Source organism: Chrysemys picta, chromosome 2 (genome assembly GCF_011386835.1).
Source record: "Chrysemys picta bellii isolate R12L10 chromosome 2, ASM1138683v2, whole genome shotgun sequence".
Taxonomy (NCBI): domain Eukaryota; kingdom Metazoa; phylum Chordata; order Testudines; family Emydidae; genus Chrysemys; species Chrysemys picta.
This window is the reverse complement of record NC_088792.1, coordinates 30198744-30222052: the sequence shown is the minus strand read 5'-3', so window position 1 is coordinate 30222052 and position 23309 is coordinate 30198744. Positions and strand designations below refer to the sequence as shown.

Genomic DNA, 23309 nt, shown 5'->3' with positions numbered 1-23309 from the left:
TAACAGTTTAAAATGTCAGCTGCGAGCAGCGGCAGCAAACAGGGCGGCTAACAGGGGAGTTTGAGAGGGAGTTTGCAGGGGGAGGTAAGCGGGGAGGCAGGAGGGCGCGGTGTGTTCTGTACTCCATGCCCCCAGGTGCTGTGGGCAGGGACCGCAGCAGCCATGAGCCAAGCAGCAGCAGCAGACAGAATGCAGATGGCGACATGTGGGAGCTGTGGTATGTATATAGTCCTAGCAGGAGACCTGGAACAAAGGTATGTGTGTATGAAGTGTCGCCTGATAGTGTTACTGGAGGAAAAGATTAAGGGGCTGCAGATGCAGGTAGATACCCTGGTGGAGTTTAGGCGGGGGTTTGAGCAGCTGATGGAGGAAAGGCAAGGGGGGGCTGAAGGAGAATGCCCTGTGGCGGAGGTAGAGGCAGAGGTAGAGGACGGTGAGAGGGGAATGGAGGGGGGAGAACATGGGAGGTGGAAGCATGTGACTGTGAGAAGTAGGCCAAGGAAAAGAAGGGCCAGTGAGGGGGGAATAGAACTCAGGAATAGGTTCGAGTGTTTGGATAGCGAGGTGGAGGGGCAGCAGGTGGCGACTGAAGGTGGGAGGGTGAGGAAGAAGAGAAGAGCAGCTAGTCCAGGAGAGAGAGGGGAGGAGTTGATGGAGACAGCACCAATTCTGGGCCCCGGGAGGATTCAGGAAGGCATAAGGGGGAGCATAAGGGAAGATAGGAACAGGCACAGGTCAGGACTAGAGGGATCGGAGACTAGATTACTAGATCGCACTGTTGCCAGGCAACGGCAGGTGTATGTGATTGGTGACTCTTTACTGAGGAGATTGGACAGGCCTGTGACCAGGGCGGACCCGGAGAACAGAAGGGTGTGCTGTCTCCCGGGCGCAAAGATACGCGATGTGGACCTGCGGTTGAAAAGGATCCTAAAAGGAGCAGGTAAGAACCCCTTGATAATCCTTCATGTGGGAACGAATGACACGGCTAGGTTCTCGTTAGAGAGGATCAAGGGAGATTATGCCAGGCTGGGGAAGACGCTCAAGGAGATAGAGGCTCAGATTATCTTTAGTGGGATTCTGCCCGTTCCAAGGGAAGGGCAGCAAAGGGCTGATAGGATTGTGAGAATAAATAGTTGGCTAAGGGAGTGGTGCTATAAGGAGGGCTTTGGGATGTATGGCCACTGGGAGGCTTTCGGGGACAGACACCTGTTCTCGCGGGATGGGCTTCACCTGAGTAGGGAAGGAAATAGACTTCTGGGAGGGAGGCTGGCTCATCTAATCAAAAGAGCTTTAAACTAGGAAGTTTGGGGAGACGGTTGGGAGATGCACAGTTAATCTCCACGCCAGATTCCAGTATGGAAAAGGTGAGTAAAAGGAGAGGAGACATAGCCGGGGAGATGAGATTGGACATAGGAAGGACAGGGGGGACGGACACAAGGAGGCCCGCAACATATAGTGCTGCTAATGGGAGACGGGCTAAACAACATACATTAGGGTGTTTATACACCAATGCCAGAAGCCTAGGTAATAAAATGGAGGAATTGGAGCTCTTGGTCCAGGAACTGAAACCGGATATCGTAGGAATAACGGAAACGTGGTGGAATGGCAGTCAAGACTGGAACACAGGTATGGAGGGGTATGCGCTGTTTAGGAAAGACCAGAACAAAGGTAAAGGTGGGGGGGGTGGCCTTGTATGTCAATAGTGAAATAAACTGTAAAGAAATAATAGTGGATGGATTAGATAACACAGAGTCTGTCTGGGCAATACTCACACTGGGTAATAGGACTACTAGAGCCTCTCCGGGGATAGTGCTTGGAGTGTGCTATAGACCGCCGGGATCGACCCAGGATATGGATAAGGAACTATTTAATGTGTTTAGAAAAGTAATTACTAACAGAAACTGTGTAATTATGGGGGACTTTAACTTCACGTATATAGATTGGGGAACAAACGCTAGTAGCAATAACAGGGCTCAGATGTTCCTAGAAGTGCTTGCTGATCAATTCCTCCATCAAGTGGTAACTGAACCGACGAGGGGGGAGGCCATTTTAGATTTGATTCTGGCAAGTAGTGAGGACCTTGTTGAGGAAGTGGTAGTAGGGGACAATTTGGGCTCCAGTGATCATGAGCTAATTCGGTTTAAAATACATGGAAGGAGTAACAGAATTAAATCAAAGACTAGGGTTTATAATTTTAAAAAGGCCAATTTTAACAAACTAAGGGGACTGGTAAGGGAAGTGGACTGGGCAAACGTATTAATGGATTTAAAAGCAGAAGAAGCCTGGGATTACTTTAAGTTAAAGATGCATGAGCTGTCGGAGGCCTGTATTCCAAAAAAGGGAAAAAGATTACTAAGCAAGAGATTTAGACCGAGCTGGATGAGCGACCGACTCAAAGGGGCGATTAGGAAAAAACAGAAAGCGGATAAAGAGTGGAAGAGGGGAGGGATCAGTAAGGAAATGTACCTAAGTGAAGTCAGAGAATGTAGAGATAGAGTGAGAAAGGCCAAAGGCCGTGTAGAGTTGGACCTAGCGAGGGGAATTAAAAGCAATAGTAAGAGGTTTTACAGCCACATAAATAGGAAGAAAACAAAGAAAGAAGAAGTGGGACCGCTGAAGTCTATTGCCGGAGAGGAGATTAAAGACAATCTAGGCATGGCGCAATATCTTAATGAATATTTTGCATCGGTGTTTAATGAGGCCAATGAAGGTATTAGGGATACTAGCACCACTATAGAGGGGCATTCGGGATGGGGGATTACCGTATCCGAGGTGGAAACAAACCTTGAACGCCTTAATGGGGCTAAGTCGGGAGGACCGGACGATCTACATCCGAGAATATCGAAGGAATTGGCGCGGGAAATAGCAGGCCCATTAGCGATAATATTTAATGAATCTGTAAACTCGGGGGTGGTCCCATTAGACTGGAGAATAGCTAATGTGATTCCTATTTTCAAGAAAGGGAAAAAAAGTGATCCGGGTAACTACAGGCCTGTTAGTCTAACATCTGTAGTGTGCAAGGTGTTAGAGAAAATTCTGAAAGAGAAACTAGTTGAGGACCTGGAGGGTAGTGGCAATTGCGATAAATTACAACATGGTTTTACGAAGGGCAGATCGTGCCAAACGAATCTGATCTCCTTCTTTGAGAAAGTAACGGATTTATTAGATAAGGGAAATGCGGTGGACCTAATATACCTGGATTTCAGTAAAGCGTTTGATACTGTACCCCATGAGGAATTATTGGTTAAACTGAAAAACATGGGGATCGATATGAAAATCCAGAAGTGGATAAGGAATTGGTTACTGGGGAGAATGCAGCGGGTTGTATTAAAGGGTGAACTGTCGGGTTGGAGGGAGGTTACTAGTGGAGTGCCTCAAGGTTCGGTTTTGGGACCCATTTTATTTAATCTATTTATAACTGACCTCGGAACCGATTGCAGGAGTGGGCTGATAAAATTTGCAGATGATACGAAGGTGGGAGGCGTTGTAAATTCGGAGGAGGACAGGGATATCCTGCAGGGAGACTTGAATGAGCTTGTGAATTGGAGTATCAGAAATAAGATGAAATTTAATAGTGAAAAGTGTAAGGTGATGCATTTGGGGATGACTAATAACAATTTTAGTTACAAGATGGGGACGCATTGGTTAGAAGTAACGGAAGAGGAGAAGGACCTAGGGGTTCTTGTAGACCGCAGGATGACTATGAGTCGACAATGTGACGTGGCGGTGAAAAAAGCAAATGCTGTCTTGGGATGCATTAGGCGAGGTATATCTAGTAGGGATAAGGAGGTCCTGCTTCCGTTGTACAAGGCGCTGGTGAGACCTCATTTGGAGTACTGTGTGCAGTTCTGGTCTCCCATGTTTAAAAAAGATGAACTCAAACTGGAACGGGTGCAGAGAAGGGCCACTAGGATGATCAGAGGAATGGAAAAGCTGTCGTACGAAAGGAGACTAGAGGAGCTTGGGTTGTTTAGTCTGACAAAGCGAAGGCTGAGAGGGGATATGATTGCTATCTTTAAATATATTAGAGGGATTAATACAAGGGAGGGAGAAGAATTATTCCAGCTTAGTACTAACGTGGATACCAGAACGAATGGATACAAACTGGCCGTGGGGAAGTTCAGACTTGAAATTAGACGAAGGTTTCTGACCGTCAGAGGGGTGAAATATTGGAACGGCCTACCGAGGGAAACGGTGGGGGCGACGGACCTGTCTGGTTTTAAGATAAAGTTAGATAAGTTTATGGAGGGAATGGTTTAATGGTAAAACATAGTAGTCAAGGAAAGCCAAGCAATGGTGGGTAAATAGTATAATGGCTAACGGGGTCGGGCTGGAGACTCTTGCCTATATGCTCGGGGTCTTACTGATCGCCACATTTGGGGTCGGGAAGGAATTTTCCTCCAGGGCAGATTGGCTGAGCCTCTGGAGGTTTTTCGCCTTCCTCCGCAGCATGGGGCAGGGATCTCTAGCAGGAGGGTCTCTGCCGATTGCAGTCACTAAAAACAGGATTGGAGACTTCAACAGCAGAGTCCAGGGAAGGGGTAGGGACGGTTTTATGGCCTGCAGCATGCAGGGGGTCAGACCAGATGATCATAATGGTCCCTTCTGACCTTAAAGTCTATGAGTCTATGAGTAATAAACAAAGGTTGGGTGGGGTCGGAGCTACTTATAGCCTTATTCAACCCAGGTAGTTAACAGTTTAAAATGTCATTGGTTAGGTGGTTTATATTACCTTAGTCGTTCATTTCATTGCAATGCTCCTATACTAGCACCTCAGAGCAAATGAAAGAACTGTCATAACTCCTTTTGTGGAAGAGAAAATCTTGGCACTTACAGGATGTGTCATAACTCATATCTTCATCTATTATGGGTATGGCAGTAAGCTTAGATTTATGTGTGTGAATGATACCTCAGACTTTAAAGAAAATTCCTATGACTGACATTACTAATAAAGGAGAAGTTTAATATAACAGTATGGGTGTCTTGGTTTTTTTAACCAATATTTATCCTGGCATTACTATATAATATTTCATAGCTTTTGTGACCTACTGGGCTATTACAGAGAATTATTTCACATAGTCCAGAAAGAATGAGTATGTTTATTCTACTCTTTTTGATATATTTTGAAATTATATTACCATGTGTCTTGCTACTCTGAAGAATTCATTATTCCCACCTCAAGTTAAGCAGAACACTACTGAACAAATAGTTAACATCTAAATAAAATGCTCCCTCTCATCTGTAAGAGCAGCAAATGAAAATATGTGGTGTGACCTTAAATTTTTAAAACAGCAGTTGCCTTTTAGCACTAAACAGATGATAGCTGAGGCAACTGTTTCTCTTTTTGGTGGGTTTTTTTTTTTTCAGTCCCCAAATATTTCTTTGACATAACTTGATTCCAGTTTTGATGGAAAAGAAACCAGTTCATAGAGGTCTCTTCTTCTAAAATGGGAATTTTTCTTTTTAATGGTCAAATGAATGCAAAAAGCATATGATTATGGTATTTATGTTTCCATTAAAGTGTCCTCACTGAGTTGGGGGAGTCTAGCCTACTATTTTCAAGCTATTTAGATTTGCAGCAGCACAGTGCCTATTTTATTTCAATTATATTTGAGGACAATGCACTCTTGGTGGGAAATGATTACATGGCGACAGCCAGTAAATGCCCATTAGGATCTGTCTTTCTATGGACTCTCCAACTATGGATGTTAGGTGATAGCTATAAAAACTCGATTGTATAGCATCGTCATCTACATGAAAAATATTATTGATCAGCAGTCCATGTGTTCTTCTGCATGATGTAAAACATACTAGCACACATTTCTCAGCTAAACTAAAAGCCATATCTACAGGAATGCAATTCCCAAGACACCCTTTCGGTCCAGTCGTGTAAAATAAACATGCCTCATGAACTCCATCACATTTCTTTCTTTTTCTAAAGTGAAGAGATGATACATTTAAACAAAATCTTAGCAGCACAAACTGTCTGTGCAAATCATTAGAACACAGAATGGAACTAATATAGCTAAGACAACTAATATACTTGGAGCTGAACTGATAACCAACCCCTTAAACTGCCTGGTTTTTGTTAGTTTCAATATTCTTCATTCTCGGAACATATAAGTTCCTCCTCTGTTAAGAAAAGTCACCTACTGTAACTCCTAGCGATTTATTTGGAAAACATATTTAGTGCTACAGAAGACAATTTGATATGACTAGAATTATTAAGATTTAAAATGGGTTTTGAAAATCACTGAGGCTTGTTATCTACCTACATTACTGCAGGCTTGAAATCTGCAAGGATTTCATAAAAGCTCAAAATGAAGAACGTCACAATGTCAAACTATATATATGACTTGCTTGATCGTACCCTTCTTTCTAAAAGAACCATCTTATAGTACCCATCACTGATTTATTTTCCTCTAACCTCAGTTAAATTCTGCATACAGAAGTATTTCTGAAGCAATCTGAAACCCCATTGGGATGCTGGAACAATTTGTATAGTGCGGGTGCTGAGAGCTATTGAACCAAACTGTAAACCCTGTATTTGATGGAAACCACTTCAAGACAGGGGGTGTGGCAGCATCCTCAGAGCCCCTAATTCCAGCCCCTATGAATCCCATACAGAAATTTACTAAGGAAAAGGTCCTAGAGAAGGTGCTCATAAATTCTATTATACAGAATTCTTGTAGTGAAAACTGGCACGATTGAAGTTGCAGTTAGGCAATGGGTGACAGGGGATGGATCACTTGATGATTACCTGTTCTGTTCATTCCCTCTGGGGCACCTGGCATTGGCCACTGTTGGAAGACAGGATACTGGACTAAATGGAAATTTGGTCTGACCCAGTATGGCCGTTCTTATGTTCTAACTTTTGTATGAGAATTGACCACAATATTATCTATATCCCCAGTTAGTTAGCAAACACCTCTCTCTCTTTTGATTTACTTTGGCATTATAGACATCATTTTTATTTACATTTTGGGAAAGGTGTGGATAGATGCTTTCAGGAACAATTTTTTTTTGTCTTTTCAATGTATTGCAGAAATTTGTCAAACATCGTAACAGTTCTCATGACATTAAAAAAAATCTGAGCACCCCCCACTCAGCAGGGAAAAAATGGATTTTTAGAAGCATGCTGATTAGATATATTACGATGCAAAAGAAGTGCTGGGACAGTTTTTGTCTGACAGTTTACAAGGACAACACCGCATTCATATCCCAGAGATGCTATTGCTATAGCATTCTTACACTTAACACAGAAACCTGCTTTCACAAGATCATAATGAGCAGCTGTATGTTTATACGCTTTATCTACTGCTTGTTATCATTCAGATAGCATGATGGTTAAGGTTACGCAACTTGATGGCTAGTCTTGATGAAAATAAAAGTCGTCTCAGGATATTACAGAAAAACAAACCCTGACCATAGCCTCACAATTAAACACAATAGTTCTGTTGTAAGTTAAGGAAAGATTTGACATAAGTTCTGAACAACAGTATGCAAGCTATTCTGGAGACGTTTTGTTTACAGGTTTCTTCACAGGAAAATTCAAATAACCTTTCAAACATATTTAAATGTCAAATTTTGTTTGGCACTAAACACAAACCTGTATAAAAATAAAATGTTCCAACTAAACTACCCCACTTTTAATATAAACTGAACATTTCAGACAGGGATGCTGTTAGAACCGTGTAATGGCAATCCGCCAGATGATCTACTGAGGAAATACTATTTTTATTAATTTCTGTTAACATCTACAATGGCCGCTAGCCGCTTTCCAAAGAGAAAGGAAAAGATTGTCTCTATTTAGGAGAACTTACATATTTAAAGAGATGGGGTAGGGCAAATGGGTACAACTTATAATCAAAATGGTGATTAGTCACATCATTGTGATACAAGTTTATGTCAACACTAATACAAACAACATGTTTAGGATGTAAATACTATTCCCAATTACTTCTCAAATTAGCCATTATGAGTCATCAAATTCCCTGTGGGCATCATGAGAGGTGGCTTATCAGGATAAACTTGATGGCTGAGAGGTTATAGGCCTTGTAAACAAGCTTAGGAAGGGGCAGTCAATACATAGGAGATGGCATAGAAAAAGGCATGGAGATATTTGTGTGGGGAAATGACAAAAAGCAGATGAGACTGGCATCACTGGTGAAGAGAAGGCAGTGGGAGCAATCAGAAACAAGATGAGGGCAGATGAGTTACAGGGGCAAAGTTATTCAGGGCTTGGAAGATGGTGACAAGAAGCTAGTAGGTTGATACAGTGCTGAGGCACATGTCAAGGTAATGCACAACCTAAGTGTCAAAGAATGTCTTTTATAAATAGCTGGCCAGAGACACTGCCCTTTTTTGGATAATGACCTACGGGTGAATCAGAATTTCAATATTTCCAGGCCAGACTACTGTAACATGATCTCCCTGGAGATACCATAAAGGCCATCAAGAAGATAAAGATGGTGAAGCAGGCAGCGACCCACTTGCTAAAGAAGATACGCACACACAATGCATGATTACGAACATATCACACCCTTCTCCAGACTACAACTAGCCGAAGACTCTAGTTCTTGGCAAGAGCTTTCTCTGAGCCTCTGTGGGAAAATTAACACAGTTAAGATGAATGTCTTATCTAGATTTTTGTACATTTTGAGGAGACTACCCGTCATCTCACCATCCTATTTTAAAGGATTTTAGTAAGATTATCAAGATCTTCATATGGGGCCCAGAATAATGCCCCATACTATCTTGGTGGATGCCTCAATTCCCCTTTGTTAGAGGCAGGACATCCAGGAGTCTGAAGCAGCTCTATCATGTCCCAGGCCTCCACTGGTTCCAATACAGCTGAATATTAAATCAATTCAAGATCCTGATCTTCATTCACAAAGTCCTAAGCAGACTGGGACCCACCCCGGTAATCTCAAAGACTGGCTCTCACCTCTGTGTCCAAGAGCAGCAGCTGCATTCAAACAAGGTTTTCATCTGTCAGAGACGAAGCTCTTGCAAGAGTCAGATGCCAAGCTCTCTCAGCTAGGACCCATAGCCACAGATTAAGCTTTTGATAGGAGATTAAACTGAGCGTGAGCCTCTCAGACTTGCTGCAATACCCATATTTTAATGAAGGTACTTTCCAACACCATTTGGAGTTTGATTTCTATTAAGAAGTGGGAGGAGAGAGCGGAGAGCTAGGATCCTGCTGGAGAGTATTCCATATACTAGACAAGTCTGTATCATAGAGCCCAGATACTAACTATTGTGATGGGCACTTTACAAATATGATTCCCTTTTCATTTCAACTGTTCAATTTTTTCCAAGTTTCATTCTTGCTAGGTTTCCTGTCTCCCTTGTCTTGAGTCAATCTTGCTTCCTCACTGCCCTGTTTTCACGAAGTCATTTGTCCAGATGGCTGTTTCTGCTCCAACTCTAGCTTTTGAGTTGCTTTTTCTCAATTTTGATGGGTGTACTGGGTCTCTCCTTTTCTTGTGGCATGATCCAATAATCCTTAGTGAAGTCCTCCTTACTTCAATAACTAACCGCTTGAAGGTGCAAACAAGAGACTAGTGTGCTCTTCAATTCTGCTTTCTTGATTATCACCACAGTCCAATATCCCAGCCATAACTTCACTTTTGCTCTCTCTCACTGTCCTTGATCTTTCATCAGCGATCCCACATAGTTAGCTAGGTCAGGCAGGTCTTACTTTTCTCCCTGTCAGGTTTTCATCAAAGATAACTCTTTTTCTTCATATGACGTTGATACTATTCAACTCAGGCATGAAACAGTGCCTTTGGTCTAACAAAAACAGTTGTAAAAGTCAGTGTGGCAACCACACTATCCAGCCAGACTACCTTGATTTTCAAGGTCACTAAAAGTGATGTGATTTCTGGCACCTAATTATATTGCCATTGGTCAATACAGGGATAAGTAAAAAGGAAGAAGGTATGTAAAACTCCAAGCCTAAAGGTGAAACAGTCTTTGTTTAGGGGGAAAAAAAAGTTGTATATTCAGACTGTATTTATTATACACAATTTTATTTTATGCACAAAATAGGCCCTATACCATGCGTATTTGCTAAGCAATTTAGAAAACCAGAGTGATCAAAAAAGGAAAGGCAGCCATATGTTACTGAATGTTAGTAAAAATGTTTGGCAAAGTCCACCTGAAATTTCATTAGTTCTCAATATCTGATGGCGTATTTTTCTGTTATAATGTACATATTTCTGCCATGATGAAGGCCCCTTTTAAAAAATATTTCCCACTCGGTCCAGCTGAGGGTTACCCATAACAGTTTCCATCCGTCTATTCAAAATAGCTCTAAACAATCAGCTAAACTATAGGTGACAGCTACATCCCCTTGAGGTCAAATGCTACATCATCACTAGCACCATGGGAATTTAATGTCTGTTGGTTTTAAGTGAAATATGCGAATTTAAAGTCGTATTCTGATGTAGGTTACAGACCTCAAATACTGCAACCCTGAGAAATGGTTTCATTGGGTTATTGTAAGTGCAGCAGCATTGATCTTTGAGCTAAAATGTATCTGCGATGAATGTATATATTCTTTTGAATTACTAATGTCTTCTGTATTAGGAATTTAAAATTATTTTTTTTGCAAAATTTAGAAAATGCAAAGCTACCACGCTAGGAATATGAAACAAAAGAGGCGTTTCTTAGTTATTTAATAAATAGAGCTGTGTGAACTTTGCCACATTTGGTCTACAGAAGTTTAGACAATTTTTGACAGTTCTTGATTGTGGAATTTGGCGTCCCAATTTTTGCTGCAAATTTTCAGGTGAATTCAAGTCTCAGCCCAAACAGAGTAGAGTTGTACCTGATTTTGGAATGAAGCAATGCAAAACTGACATATATAGCTTAGTTTGGCAACCAAAAACAAACAAACAGCTCCACCCACGACTACTAAACAGACACACACACATTTCTCCCCACCAGAGTCCATGGTAAGGAAGTTGGCCCAAAGCCAGCCCTAGTTCACTTACATGGCCTAGGTTTTCTCAAAAAGTTCACACAGCTGGGCGGAGGTTCAGATTTGCAATAAAATCAGAATCCAGGTAAGCTTTGCCAGGCTTTTGGTTTCATTATAAGAGTTTTGCACAGCTCAAATAATTGCTCCAAACAGAATTCAGAACTGTCATTGTCCCCCAATCACATTAGCAAGACCTCGGATAATTAAACCAGAGGCTGTTACAAGTTTGACTGTAATTTGAATTATACTAAAGAGTGAATCTTGGGTCCAAAACCATTTAAAGAATGAGATGAAATGTTAGAATCATTACAAAAGCTTGTGCTTCTCGTTCCATTATGACTTGATTTGTGTTAATTCAATATTTTTCTACATAAAGGCTTTTTAAAAGCCATTAATAAAATGCAGCTCTGGCTTTAAAATTGATGAACAGTACTCCTATGGCAAAAACATTATGAAGCTGAATTTTGAAACATAGTATTGACTGATGTCTGGAGCCTACCTGTCTACAGGTGAAGACTTTGAATTTCTTGGTTTCTTCACTTGGGCATACAACGCTTCAACTGTCTGTCCTTCCCTGGGGCTCTGGGGCCTGGTGTTCAAAGTCATTGTGCCACTATTTGTGGAAGAGTCATATGAAGCCATTCCAGCATACACTGGGTCAGCCTCACATCCAAATGTCCGGTTAAAATCTTGGATCTCGGCATAGTCACGTTCGCGAGCTTGTCTCTCTCGAAATTCCCGAGTTTTAGCTTGAATTCTGCAAAATAAAAACAAGTCTGAAACTGAATTTTTAAAAAATAACTCATGTGAAAATACTTTTATTCACAATAATATACTTCTTTCAACTCAAGGTGTTTTCCTCGCTAACTAGCAGGCACATTAGGATAATATTACAGGCACATCCTGTATGTTCAAGTGTTTTCAATTTCAGTCTATGGGCTGGTCTACATGGGGACAACTCAGGCTATGTCTATATGGCCCCGCAGTTCGGACTACAGGGGTGTGAATTGCAGTGGGTGCTAATGTGCTGCGCTGTAACTCCCCTGTGTGGATGCTGTGGGTGTGAACTAAAAGATATCTAGGTTCATGTTAATGTAGCTCTGTTTAAACAGGAATACATTAACCCAAACTAGGTACCTTCTAGTTTGCATTTGTAGCGTCCACATGGGGGAGTTACAGCGTAGCATGCTAGTGCATTCTGCAGTTCACTTTCCTGCAGTCCGAACTGGGGGGTCATGTAGACAAGCCCTCAGAAAAGTTCATCTGAATTAACTAAAGGTGGGAATTATATATGCCAAGGGTGGGGAGGGACAGGTTTCATTACTGTTTAACTCCATAGATGTTTGGTGAAAGCACCGATTCCTCACACAAAATAAGTGCCTGCCCATACCTCTCTTCCCAGCCAGGGCTATCCACTCTTTTAGGTAGGAGTCACCTGCTTACAATCCACTCACCTATCCTAACGTTGTCATGGAAAGTTTGTGCAGGCTCAGTCTGTTCTTTCAAGTGGTCTTTCCAGCACTAGATATTGCGATAAGACTCTACACTCAAATTCACTTTGGAGTGAATCTGGACTCCAATAGATTTTATGGCATACAAATCAAAAGCAATAGGTTGTGATTTTCAGTTAAGAAAAAACAGAAAATACACATAAAGTGCAACATGATCAAGTGAACATTACCAGAGCAAGTTAACTTTTGTAATTCATTCATTTTTTGAAAGTTTTATTTTGAAATGTAATGTTTGTATTAATATTAGGGTTTTTTTCCCATTTGATTTTAAGGAAAACAGAAAATCTAGAGGCAATCAGCTTCCAATACATCTCTCAAAGGACACCCAGAGAGTTAAGGGCACTTTTTACTGAAATGATTCAATTTCCTCTTTTCAAATGCTCCTAATTTTTCTCAGATTAAACATATTTTTCAAATAAGCAAAGGAACTAGTTCTCCTCGAGAATTATGCCCAAAACGAGTTTCAAACTTCCACTGTTTTTGCTGTATGCCTGTTAAAATACTGTGATGACAACTTGTGACACAGTGGGGAAAATACATATTTTTCACTGTTCCATAATTCAAAGAATAGGTGGTTGTGATTCAAATTGTTTGTAACCTTAACTATACTGGGTTCTATCTATAATACACAAGGTATAAACACAAGGGACCAAAGCCTGAAAATGACCTGCTTTAGCTGAAGATTTCATTTCTATTTTGAAGTTCTATGTTAATTGTATTTTGGGGGCTTCTGTACCATCTGTTGATATTACTGCTATCTGAACAGAAAAATAAATAAGGGAGGTCAGGTACTGGTAGGTTCTGGCATTTTATTTGCAGTTTCAAGAGCCATCGTTTAATCACATCCTAGAAGCTTTAGTTGATATTGCCTTGACTGAACAAATATTTCGAATATTGCAGGCAGCCAACCTTTTAGTGCATGAAAATGGACAATTTAACTATAAATGGCATGAACTAAAATGTGTATTGGTCAGTCCAAACTATGCCTGATATGATTTTTACATGTGATGATAATGAATCATTCCTACCCAACTGGTGAGATCATCCCTAATGTTACAATGAAAATCACATTGCCATTCTGGTGAATTTAGCCATGGTTTGTCCATGAATATCCTGGCAAAATGTACTTTGCAAAGTTTCATCTATTCTTAATGATAGTCTGTCATTCATCTGTTCAGTCTGCCATTCATATGGTCATGGGCCATTCATGTTTTTGCAGCAATGCAGTATCATAGTTCACATAGCTGCATATGGTTCAACACACAGTGTTTATCCCTTCTCCTATGGCTGAGGATTGTTAAAGTAAGGTGTTATGCCAATAATTACGGTAGTATCCAGACTAGTTTGTAGAATATTACCTATAATTAATTAGTAACACATATCCTATTATTCATATATAGAATTATAGAATCATAGGATTAGTAGGGTCCGCAAGGTCCTAAATTTAATCTAAATATGCTATGCTGTAGCTTGAACCCACTGCCTCTTGTCCTGCTCTCTTTGGGATAAAAGTTGTTCTCTTTTGCATCTTATAATACACAGAGTTAAAAATTAGATTCAAGCCTGAATACCATATAAATTGAAGCAGCAGTTTTACTGTGAATTATACCCCAAGTATTCAATTGCCATTTACAATCAGTAATGTTTAACACACAGCATAATTCTAAGGTTAAAGTTTTGGGAGGCTCCTTTCTACTGACCCACAAAATGTTTTTTAAATTACTTTTCTGTGCTTTAAGATTGAACAAAAAGAAAAACAGGCCTACTATACACACTGCTATCACTTTCAGATGTTAAAAATGTATCCAGTCTTGTTTAAATAACACATTTTAAAAATAATTTTTAAAATACTGTTTTGGCTTACAGTCTTCTTTGGGACACAATATGTTTTAACATTATTTTGTGTCTGCAAATCTAAAGGAATCCTATGACAAGAACGAAATATTTAAACACATTTTCATGAAGAATGCTGGCTATTGCCCCAAAGGACGCTTTGTGCTATAATGTCTATGATTTAAACCACTCTGAACTCTGAAATGTCTTTATGCATGTGGGGCTAAATAACCAGCTCTAGAAGTTAATGCGTCAACAGGCTTTTAAAATTTTTTAAAACCTTTTTGGTTTCTTGCTTGGTATAGGAGCTCTCCACTCACCTGATTTCTATGCATTTCATTAAATAAATATACGTATGGCAAATTTAGAGTTTACAACATTTTGGAAGGGATTGAAATATGTATGTGCATGTATACATTAATGAAAACATACAGTGCAGCAGGGGTTAGAGCCAAGCAGTCTCTGACATTGTTTCATCCCCACCAGTGTTTCTCACTCCCGCTATTTAAATCCTGCCTTAGGAGAAGAGACGGACCATCACGCAGCACTTCTGTGATGTGGATATACATCCAAAAGATAGTAGACTGACAACTGCTGAATGTAATTTACTTATGACATGGGACAATAAAAATGCCTGTGTCTGGCATTTTAAATCAGTTAATTCTGAGGATTTAGGGCCTGCCTACAGATTTCTAATGGATTTAACAACAATAATAAAAATAATGCTTAGCATTTATATAATCCTTTTCATCTTCAAGGCATTTTGCAAACACTGACTAACTTTTCTGCGTTAAAAAGAATTGAACTTTTATATTAAAAACACAAGACGTTTTTAAGCCAATTTGGTTGTAAAGATGGGCTTGAAAATGTCAACTGATGCACTGCTGTATTTCTGAGGCGGCAGACAATCTGAAACCATGGCATGGGGAAAGGTGTGAACTCTTTCAATGTACATCTGTGGGGCATTAACTTCAAAGGCTAATGATGACCGCTTAAATGACAACATTATTAGCCACAGAACTTCATATAACTGTACCAAGAACTTTCCACTAACAAGCTGATCCATTGACACTAGACTACCTATCATCTCTTGATTTTATGGTAATTTGAGATGATATTTCACAGAAATAAAGGCCCTTAACCCAGTTACCATGCCACCACAGCATGTGGTTAATAAGTGGATAACCACCGGTGAACCCTAGGCTTGCACAACTCTTGCTAGAGGCCTACTCTGGCACACTCATGACTTCCTGCAAGTCATTGGGCACATGGTTATTTTGTTGTGTAGACGTGCACCTCTCACTATACCACTGTAACTGGTACATCTAGTTCTTCTCCTCTCCATAATTAGTATGGATACATATTCTGTAGGTACCACTGTTTATGACTCCTGGGACTCTATTTATTCCCTGTACTTAAGTCAGAAATCTTACCTGACTATGTCACCTGGAAGCTGAAAGTAGGTTTATAAATACACTATTGTCCAGATAGCTCTGACCTGATCATCAGCCCCCATCTCTATTATGGAAAAACAGACAATACACTTTGCCCAAAAGGAATTATCAAGATCTTACTTTCTGGAGTGAGGAGACCATTCCAGCCAAATGAAGCCAAAGGGAGTATCAGCAAGTCTCTGATCACATTGGTGAGAATGAGATCCAGCAGACTAGATGACCCTTGTGGTCCCTTCTAAACCTATGGGTCTATGATTCTATGATCGTTCGGCAGCGCCAAAGAAAAAATGCATGAAGGTGTAGTACAATTAAGTGAAGGATTTGAATAACATCTCCAGCAACCACAGACAATCTGTTCTCTTTTCAAGAGACTGGACTGAGTGCTTCCCATGTCAGGAAATTGAATTTGTGGACAGTGGAAAACTCAAATCTGAGATACCAGCAGATGAGAGTCAAGTTCGATAAGCTTGTCAGGCCATTGGAGGAGGAAAAGCCTAACTCAAGTATTGGCTAGGAGTAAATTTTTCAAGAGTACCTAAAGCCGCCTAAATCCCATTTGTGGGACTTTTTAAATTAGTGATTTAGGCATTTTGGAAGCTCTACCCTATGTCTTTATTAATAGGCTGTGTGGGAGTACAGTTTGTGGCAAGCACACAGCAGGCTGGGGGGGAGATTGTAATGAACCACAGCACCCAGGGCATAAGCATTAGATCTGTTGTTGTGAAGGCATAACTGTCCTCCCATAAAAGCAGAAATGGGATTGGTTGCTGCTTCAGGTCTGCAACATGCCTCACCAATTTAATTTGTTGCTCCTGCTGCTGCCAAGATTCAACCATTGCCCAAGTGATAATCAGTATCCTAGCCTCTTCCACCAAGGCTCAGTGAATTACAAAAAACTGCATTGAACAGTCTCAATTCCAAGTCAGTGATGACTGAAGCAGTGTTTATTAAGGATAGAAGTAACATTATGTAAGGACAGAAGCTAAAGGACAAGCCCCTCGAAACTGCCAGTTCACTGGACCAGCTTCCCCATAATAGTTCATTTCCCTTTGCTTCGGCCTCCTGATTGGCCTGCTTCTGTGTAACGGATTCAAAACAGGAAAAAACAATGGCCGTGACAGAAAGTCTGTCAACATATGTGTGCCATTCAAATGGGATGCCAGCATTCAGACCAATTTTTGCCAGAGTGTCACCCTCCAGTAAAGAGGTCATTAGGTGGGTTGGTCTGTAGCCGTTTCTTGCCAGAGATCCCCCTTTGCTGGTGGAAAATGCCTTATGGGCTTGGCATACCAGCAAGTAAGCCAGCTCATGCAGTCCATACTGCTTTCAGGGTGATGGAAACCTTTTTTCTAGTTTTCAGCAATCTAGTCAGTGTATGAAATTACCCTCTTCTGTATCCTTCTTTGATCTTTATCTGAGTCTCATAACCACTCTTCTACTTATGATGGGTCCCACCCATCCATCCAAAGATCTCAGACCTGCTTCCAATGGTACCTTGAGGACACAGGTGAGAATTATTACCAGTTGTGATCAATGGCTGAAAACTAGAATCTCAGTTACACTCCCATATGACATTTGACAATTTTGCACAGTCTGCAGAACTTGCAGATTTTTTTAGGATTTTATTCATTTCTTTAAGCCAACATTCATCTCTGCAGAATCTACAGAAGGAACATTTTAATCAAAATCAGTTTATTATGAACAGCACTGATGGACAGACATACATTAGTATATTAAATACAAGCAAAAAGAAAGAAAGTCAAGTAGGAAAACCCTGTAGAAGCGGGAGCATGGAGCGCTCATTCCTTTTCACCCTCCATTTGCTTCAAGCTCACCTGCACAGCACAGCCAGGAATAGCCACCACAGAGTTCAGAGGCCAGCTTTAGCATCCCATGGCGTGCTCTTCTTTGCATTCACAGATGTTCTGAAGCAAACATCAAGTAGTCATGACTGTATATGTATCATTTCTCTTCAGCGTTGGCCCTCCAGCCTCCCAAAATACACGAAGCACCACTCTGACACAACTGAGCCAACATGTCCTCATCCTTATAATCTGGGCATGGAGTCAAAAGCCAAGTGCAGTTGGCACAGAAACCCAGCTGGTAACCCTGCTGAGGGGAAGGGATAGTAATGATGCAGTCTGTCTCTTAGGAATTCTTTTATGTTCTGGCATCTTGAAACTTGCCACACCAAATGATATCTACCTCCCTGGAAGTGGCTCCTGTGATCCACCACAGAGTAGCAAAACTTTCAATGCTTTGGCCTGAATGAAGGCGCAAAGAAGTGGAAAATGAGATCCATCCGAAAATGACTTGGGCAGCTCCAGCCGTGTTGTTCAACCCCTGCCCCGCTTACATCAGGAGCTCCATTTTTATCAGTCAGACAAGTCAGTAGCACTTGCTTTGTTGGACCATTTCTTCAACTGTGATCTTCCCAAAGACATAGAGCTCTGCCAGGGAACAGCATTTGGTGTTTGTGGCCAGTCTCCAGAGGGCCATGACAACTCTATCAGGCAGAGGGACAGCAGCTCGCATACTCACACATTTCTGTTGTTAGGCCATTTGCCAGCCAGACACACAGAATGTCAGAAATGTGCTTGGTCATTCACAGCAGTCTCATCTGGTAACTGCTGGTTCAGGCACTTAGACCATCATCCTGCCAACAGGCTGAGCTCAGCCTAGCCCACAGCCTCCTCCTCAATCTTCAGTTTGGTAATGTAAGTGGACAACAAATTCTGCATGCACCTCTGCCTCCTTTTCAGACACCTACTCAGAGCACCCTGGGTGCTGTTATCTCTTCTATGCTATTGTGCTTCCACAGCATTGGGTGACAAGCAGCATAATCCTGACGCTGGAAGATGAAGCAATCTGCAGTGACAAAAAAGTCTCCATGATGGAAAAAGCCAGCATGACCTGTGAGGCGGGGGATTAGAGGTTTTACATAAGAAATCCCATAAATCCTAAGGAGAAAAAACAAAAATATCCACAGTTTTGGTGTGTGCAATTGTTGCTGGGGCTCCAGGGGATAGCAAAATTTCCCAGAATGGTTCCCTAAGTTGCTTCCCTGGTTGGACACTTAGTTGTGAACATGAAAACACAGTTGTGAGGGCAGAAAAGCTGCGGCATTGTCAACCTGAACCATGTCACTTGTAACCTGTTAAAATGATTGCGCCTTTAACTTATTACAAAATGAAGATTCCAGCTGCACTGTGGATGGAGCCTATGCTGCATGTTGTGAATATCCTATCAGGTATCCTTTTGATTATTCAGATAATTGCTACTGTCCTTAAGAATTAGAGTAAACACACTGTTTAAGTGTTGCTAGCTACAAAGTGTTAGACTCCTGTAGTGCAGCCTAGAGGATTTCATGGGTTTTCAGTGCTGTTCAGTTCAACAGCAATAAACACAGTTTAGTTTAATAAGTTAATAAACATAGTGGAATGACTCTTCTTGTTTTTTTAAATGGGGCATTTCGTATTAAAATGTGACTGTATGGCCACGTTGGATTAAAAAATAAAAGCAAATTCATTGTCCCTGCAATAATTCATCAGATTTGGGGAGAAACATTTTCCCCTAAAATTCCTTGCAGATTTCTATTTCTCTTTAGAATGCATTCTTGATTTGAACCTAAGTTTCCAAAAGAGATGGGTGAGTGCACTAAGTCATTGTACTGCCTAGACTCACAGTAGACCTTTAATATACGATCTAGTATTCTGTGCACCATGAAAGGTACTTATAGAAAATAAAAGATATTCTATTAAAACACTGACTGTTTTTAGCAATTGTCATTCCACCAATGGCCCAATTTAATCATCAACTGAAGTTAATGGCAATAGTTTCATAAACTTCAGTGGGAGAAGGAATGAGCCCAAAGAATTAGCCAAAGCTCAGTCGTCTTATGCTCCAATTCTGTGTTCTCTTTTGCAAAAACTATGGCCACAGAATTACTTTATACACTGCACCCATCTTATAACATTAGACCCATGAGCATTATGTAAAAATAAAACAACAATACTAAAATGCTTTCCACTAAACCTACAGTGAAAAGAACAAACATCACTCACATCTGTATTCCTTCTCAAAGATCACCAAGGAGAAATTAATATTTTGATTTTTTCTTATACTCACTAATGAATTTTATGCAAAATGTCCAGGATGTCAGGAAAGGTTTGCCATGGCTCACACTTCTATGGAAAACAATGGAACAATGAATATCTATTGTATATATGGATGTAGATGGGATGAGCACTGCTGAGAAGCATTAGGCGGCATTGGGATAAACCAAATCAAAAGCAGACTTTACAACTGAATGTGGTATGGTTCTATTTTAAAGATATATGTGAACACTTAGTAGGTTATGTAACAAACCCAAGCAGAAATTCTCTCTATATTACAGTATATAGTATTACTTTTTTTCTTTATGTAGGATGAAACAGTTTTATGAAAATATTTGGCTGGTGGGGGTGGGGGTTGGTGTTTTCCAATAAAAATATTATGGTCTCTCTGGGAAATTTGGAAGGACACCAGGAGAGTGTCCTGCTGTTCAACCCTTACTCCATCTGATACTTTAATAGTTCCAGATGGCCTTTACTGGAAGATAACGCTCCCTTTATTCTTTTATTATGACCTTTCAGGTCACAAATTATCTGTAGGATGCTGTTGCCATCCTTTCTTCTCAAAAGTAAGGTAGATGCTTAACATTAAATGTCAACTCTTATTAGTCCAAATTTCCAATGATGCAAAGAGAGTCAGTTATTCCAATCACCATTGGGGAGGGTGGGGAGAGGGGGGGGGGAAATGTGTTTAGTTTTTGCTATGCTGATATTTTTCCTCTATTTTATAGAAAAGTAATATTTTGTTAGATGCACTTTTTCCATCAGATAGCTCTTGTTAACACATGTGCCCAACTAAAAACAGACCATATGGTATATGACGATCATTCAGAATATGTAAGAAGCTGTTATAAAGAGAAACTATGAAGTTTTGGTGCATGCCTTTTGATTTTTTTTTGTTTTTGTTTTTAGTTTTCAAAGGGTTTATTGCGCAAGTTTCATTGCTAGATAATAATGAACATTCACATAGTTTTTATCATTTGTCCTTTTCCATAATCATAAATAAAGTGCATTGGCCATGCATAGGAAAACATATTAAATAATCTAATATACTAAATAAAGTAATAAGGTTAATTTCTTTCCTGCTGTCACTAAATTCATGTTAGCAGTCTCTCTTCAGCTTGACATCAATTAATGATTTTAATTCCAGACTCTTGTCACAGTGCTCACCACCCCTTTGTCTAATTAAAATGGATGATGCATGATGAAGGGAAAACACAAGACTCTGTTCTTGTTGTAACATTTCTATTCATTAGTATACTTTTACAACAAAAGGCTTGTAGCTTTAATGGCATTAGAGAAAGATGAAGAGAAGTTTATTATATGTAGGAGGTATAGGCTCTCATACCCTCAGGAAATATACAATACAGGAACTGCCTTTATGGAATGACCAAATCTTCTGGGACAAAATATCAATGGGCTATTTTAATTACTGATATGCATATGAAGTGTTGAATTCAAAATCCGGGAAACAAAGAGAGACACTAAAAATACAGTCTTGTTTATGTTCAATATTTAAAAAAAATCTGAATTCATATAAAATATTTCCATAGGGATACTGAGTATTCTAACAAAAGAAATTAAAAATCTGCTCCAGAATGACTCTCTTAAAATATATGGCATAACACTCTTCCTGTATCTCTATAGTTATTCTTCCATTACTTGTAGTTTTCTATCCAAGTAGATAAAGCAGTGACAATGGTTGTCGCAGGAGGTTGTTCAATCTGTTGTAGTTAAGAGCTCCGTCAGCATTTCCAGTCTAAATTTAGTTTTTCACATGTTTATAATATGTCATTAAAATTTACTCTGGGATGAAGCTCAACATAACATCATAAGCAGCCATTTATAACATCAATTTTCAGTTACTGTCAGGTAGCTCTGGTGCACTACGGTACATAGAATTTCTGAAAAGAACATTCCCTTTCTCTGAATCCTTGTTTTTATGTAAGTATATTGAGTACTAACAATGTCTTCATTTTGGAAAGTTGGGCAAGTACCCAATAAACTTACAAAGTAAGACTGGGATTTCATAGATTCAAAGATGTAAAGGGTCTAGTTCAACCTCCTGCATAGCACAGGATTTGTTACCACATCACTTACAGCAGCAATACAGAAAATCTTAAGAGCTGGCAGAGGATACTCTCCCTACCCAAATATCTACCCTCCATTTTCTTTGGCTCTGATATTAAAAACATGCACTATCCTCTATTTAGTCAAGACACACAAAAAACAATGTTGGGAGCTCCCCCTTCTGGCTCTACAGCTGCAGTTGACAGACACTATTCCCAGAGCAGTACTGATGCCATTGGTGGTGACATTTGCACAGACAAGTATATAAACAACAGAAGAATTATGTAAATTTAATCTCCTTTACAAACTAAAGGACGAAAATGTCAATGCTTCCAAAAACAAAAAAAGATAAAATTATATTATACTTATATATAGAGTGAGAGCAAGCACACATCACTCCTAATCCACACAAGTACAAAAATAATTACAGTAAAATTGAATAATATCTTTAGAACGCAGAAGAAGACAAGACCCAGCCAGCATGGTCCCCAACCTCAATCAAGCACTTATTCCCATTACTTTATCTGCCAAAGACTTTGCCCTAACATCTCATAATAAGTATCCAACACTCTTTTACAGCCCTTTCTCCCTTTCCAAGTGAGTTTCTCATCACTCCCACCACAAACACTTACTTCATATACTTCTCTTCCTAGTTCAGAACATTCTTCCTCCTCCCAATGCCTGCCCCCATCCCAAACGCTCAGAATGCATCATCTTCCCAAACAGTAGTGTTCAAAGGGTTACAGAGTTATAATTGTTTGTGCAATTATATAACTTTACAACTTCTGTTTTAAAATTGAATTTGGCAAGTGAATTGTTTGTAAAGATTGTCTAGACAGTTTGGGGTTTATGAATGGGGAAGGAATAAAATATTAAAATTTTCTAATGGTTAAAAATATAGTAACCTAGAGATATTTAGCAACTAAACGTAATATCAAAGAGCAATAGCCAGAATGATAAAATGTTCCATTCGATCAATGATCTTTCAAGATGAGATAGATAATGGACCCAAGGCTGGATTAAGACACAGGCACTATAGGCCCATGCTTAGAGGGCCATTCATATTCTGAATCATAAGATTACATCAGAATTTCAGCTTTTATTAAAAACAAGTATCTAGCTGTGAAGAACATGAAAAATAACTCTGCATCATATAACTATTACAGATACCTCAGTCTATATTTCTCTCATGTCTGATATATGGGTAAAAAGAGTTAATTTAGTCCTAAGGGTGGAGGGAGCTACTCCTCTGCAAGAAGGCAAGCTACGGGTGTCTTTAACCAAACAATACAGACATCAAGAAGAAGAGGTTACCTACCTTGTACAGGAATGAGTTTTT

The 23309-nt window shown here is 40.0% G+C and overlaps 1 protein-coding gene across 32 annotated transcripts in view; it reads right to left on the bottom strand.

Moving 5' to 3' along the window:
• The window catches only part of PARD3 (par-3 family cell polarity regulator), a 664552-nt gene that overhangs the window by 125968 nt on the left and 515275 nt on the right, over window positions 1-23309 (bottom strand). For 28 of the 32 annotated variants that reach the window (XM_065586777.1, XM_065586785.1, XM_065586782.1 and 25 more), the window contains one exon: window positions 11490-11747. The exons of the other annotated variants lie outside the window; for them this stretch is intronic. In XM_065586777.1, coding sequence (XP_065442849.1) covers window positions 11490-11747 — 258 coding nt within the window. The remainder of the gene's footprint in view (window positions 1-11489; window positions 11748-23309) is intronic. 32 annotated transcript variants of the gene reach the window in all.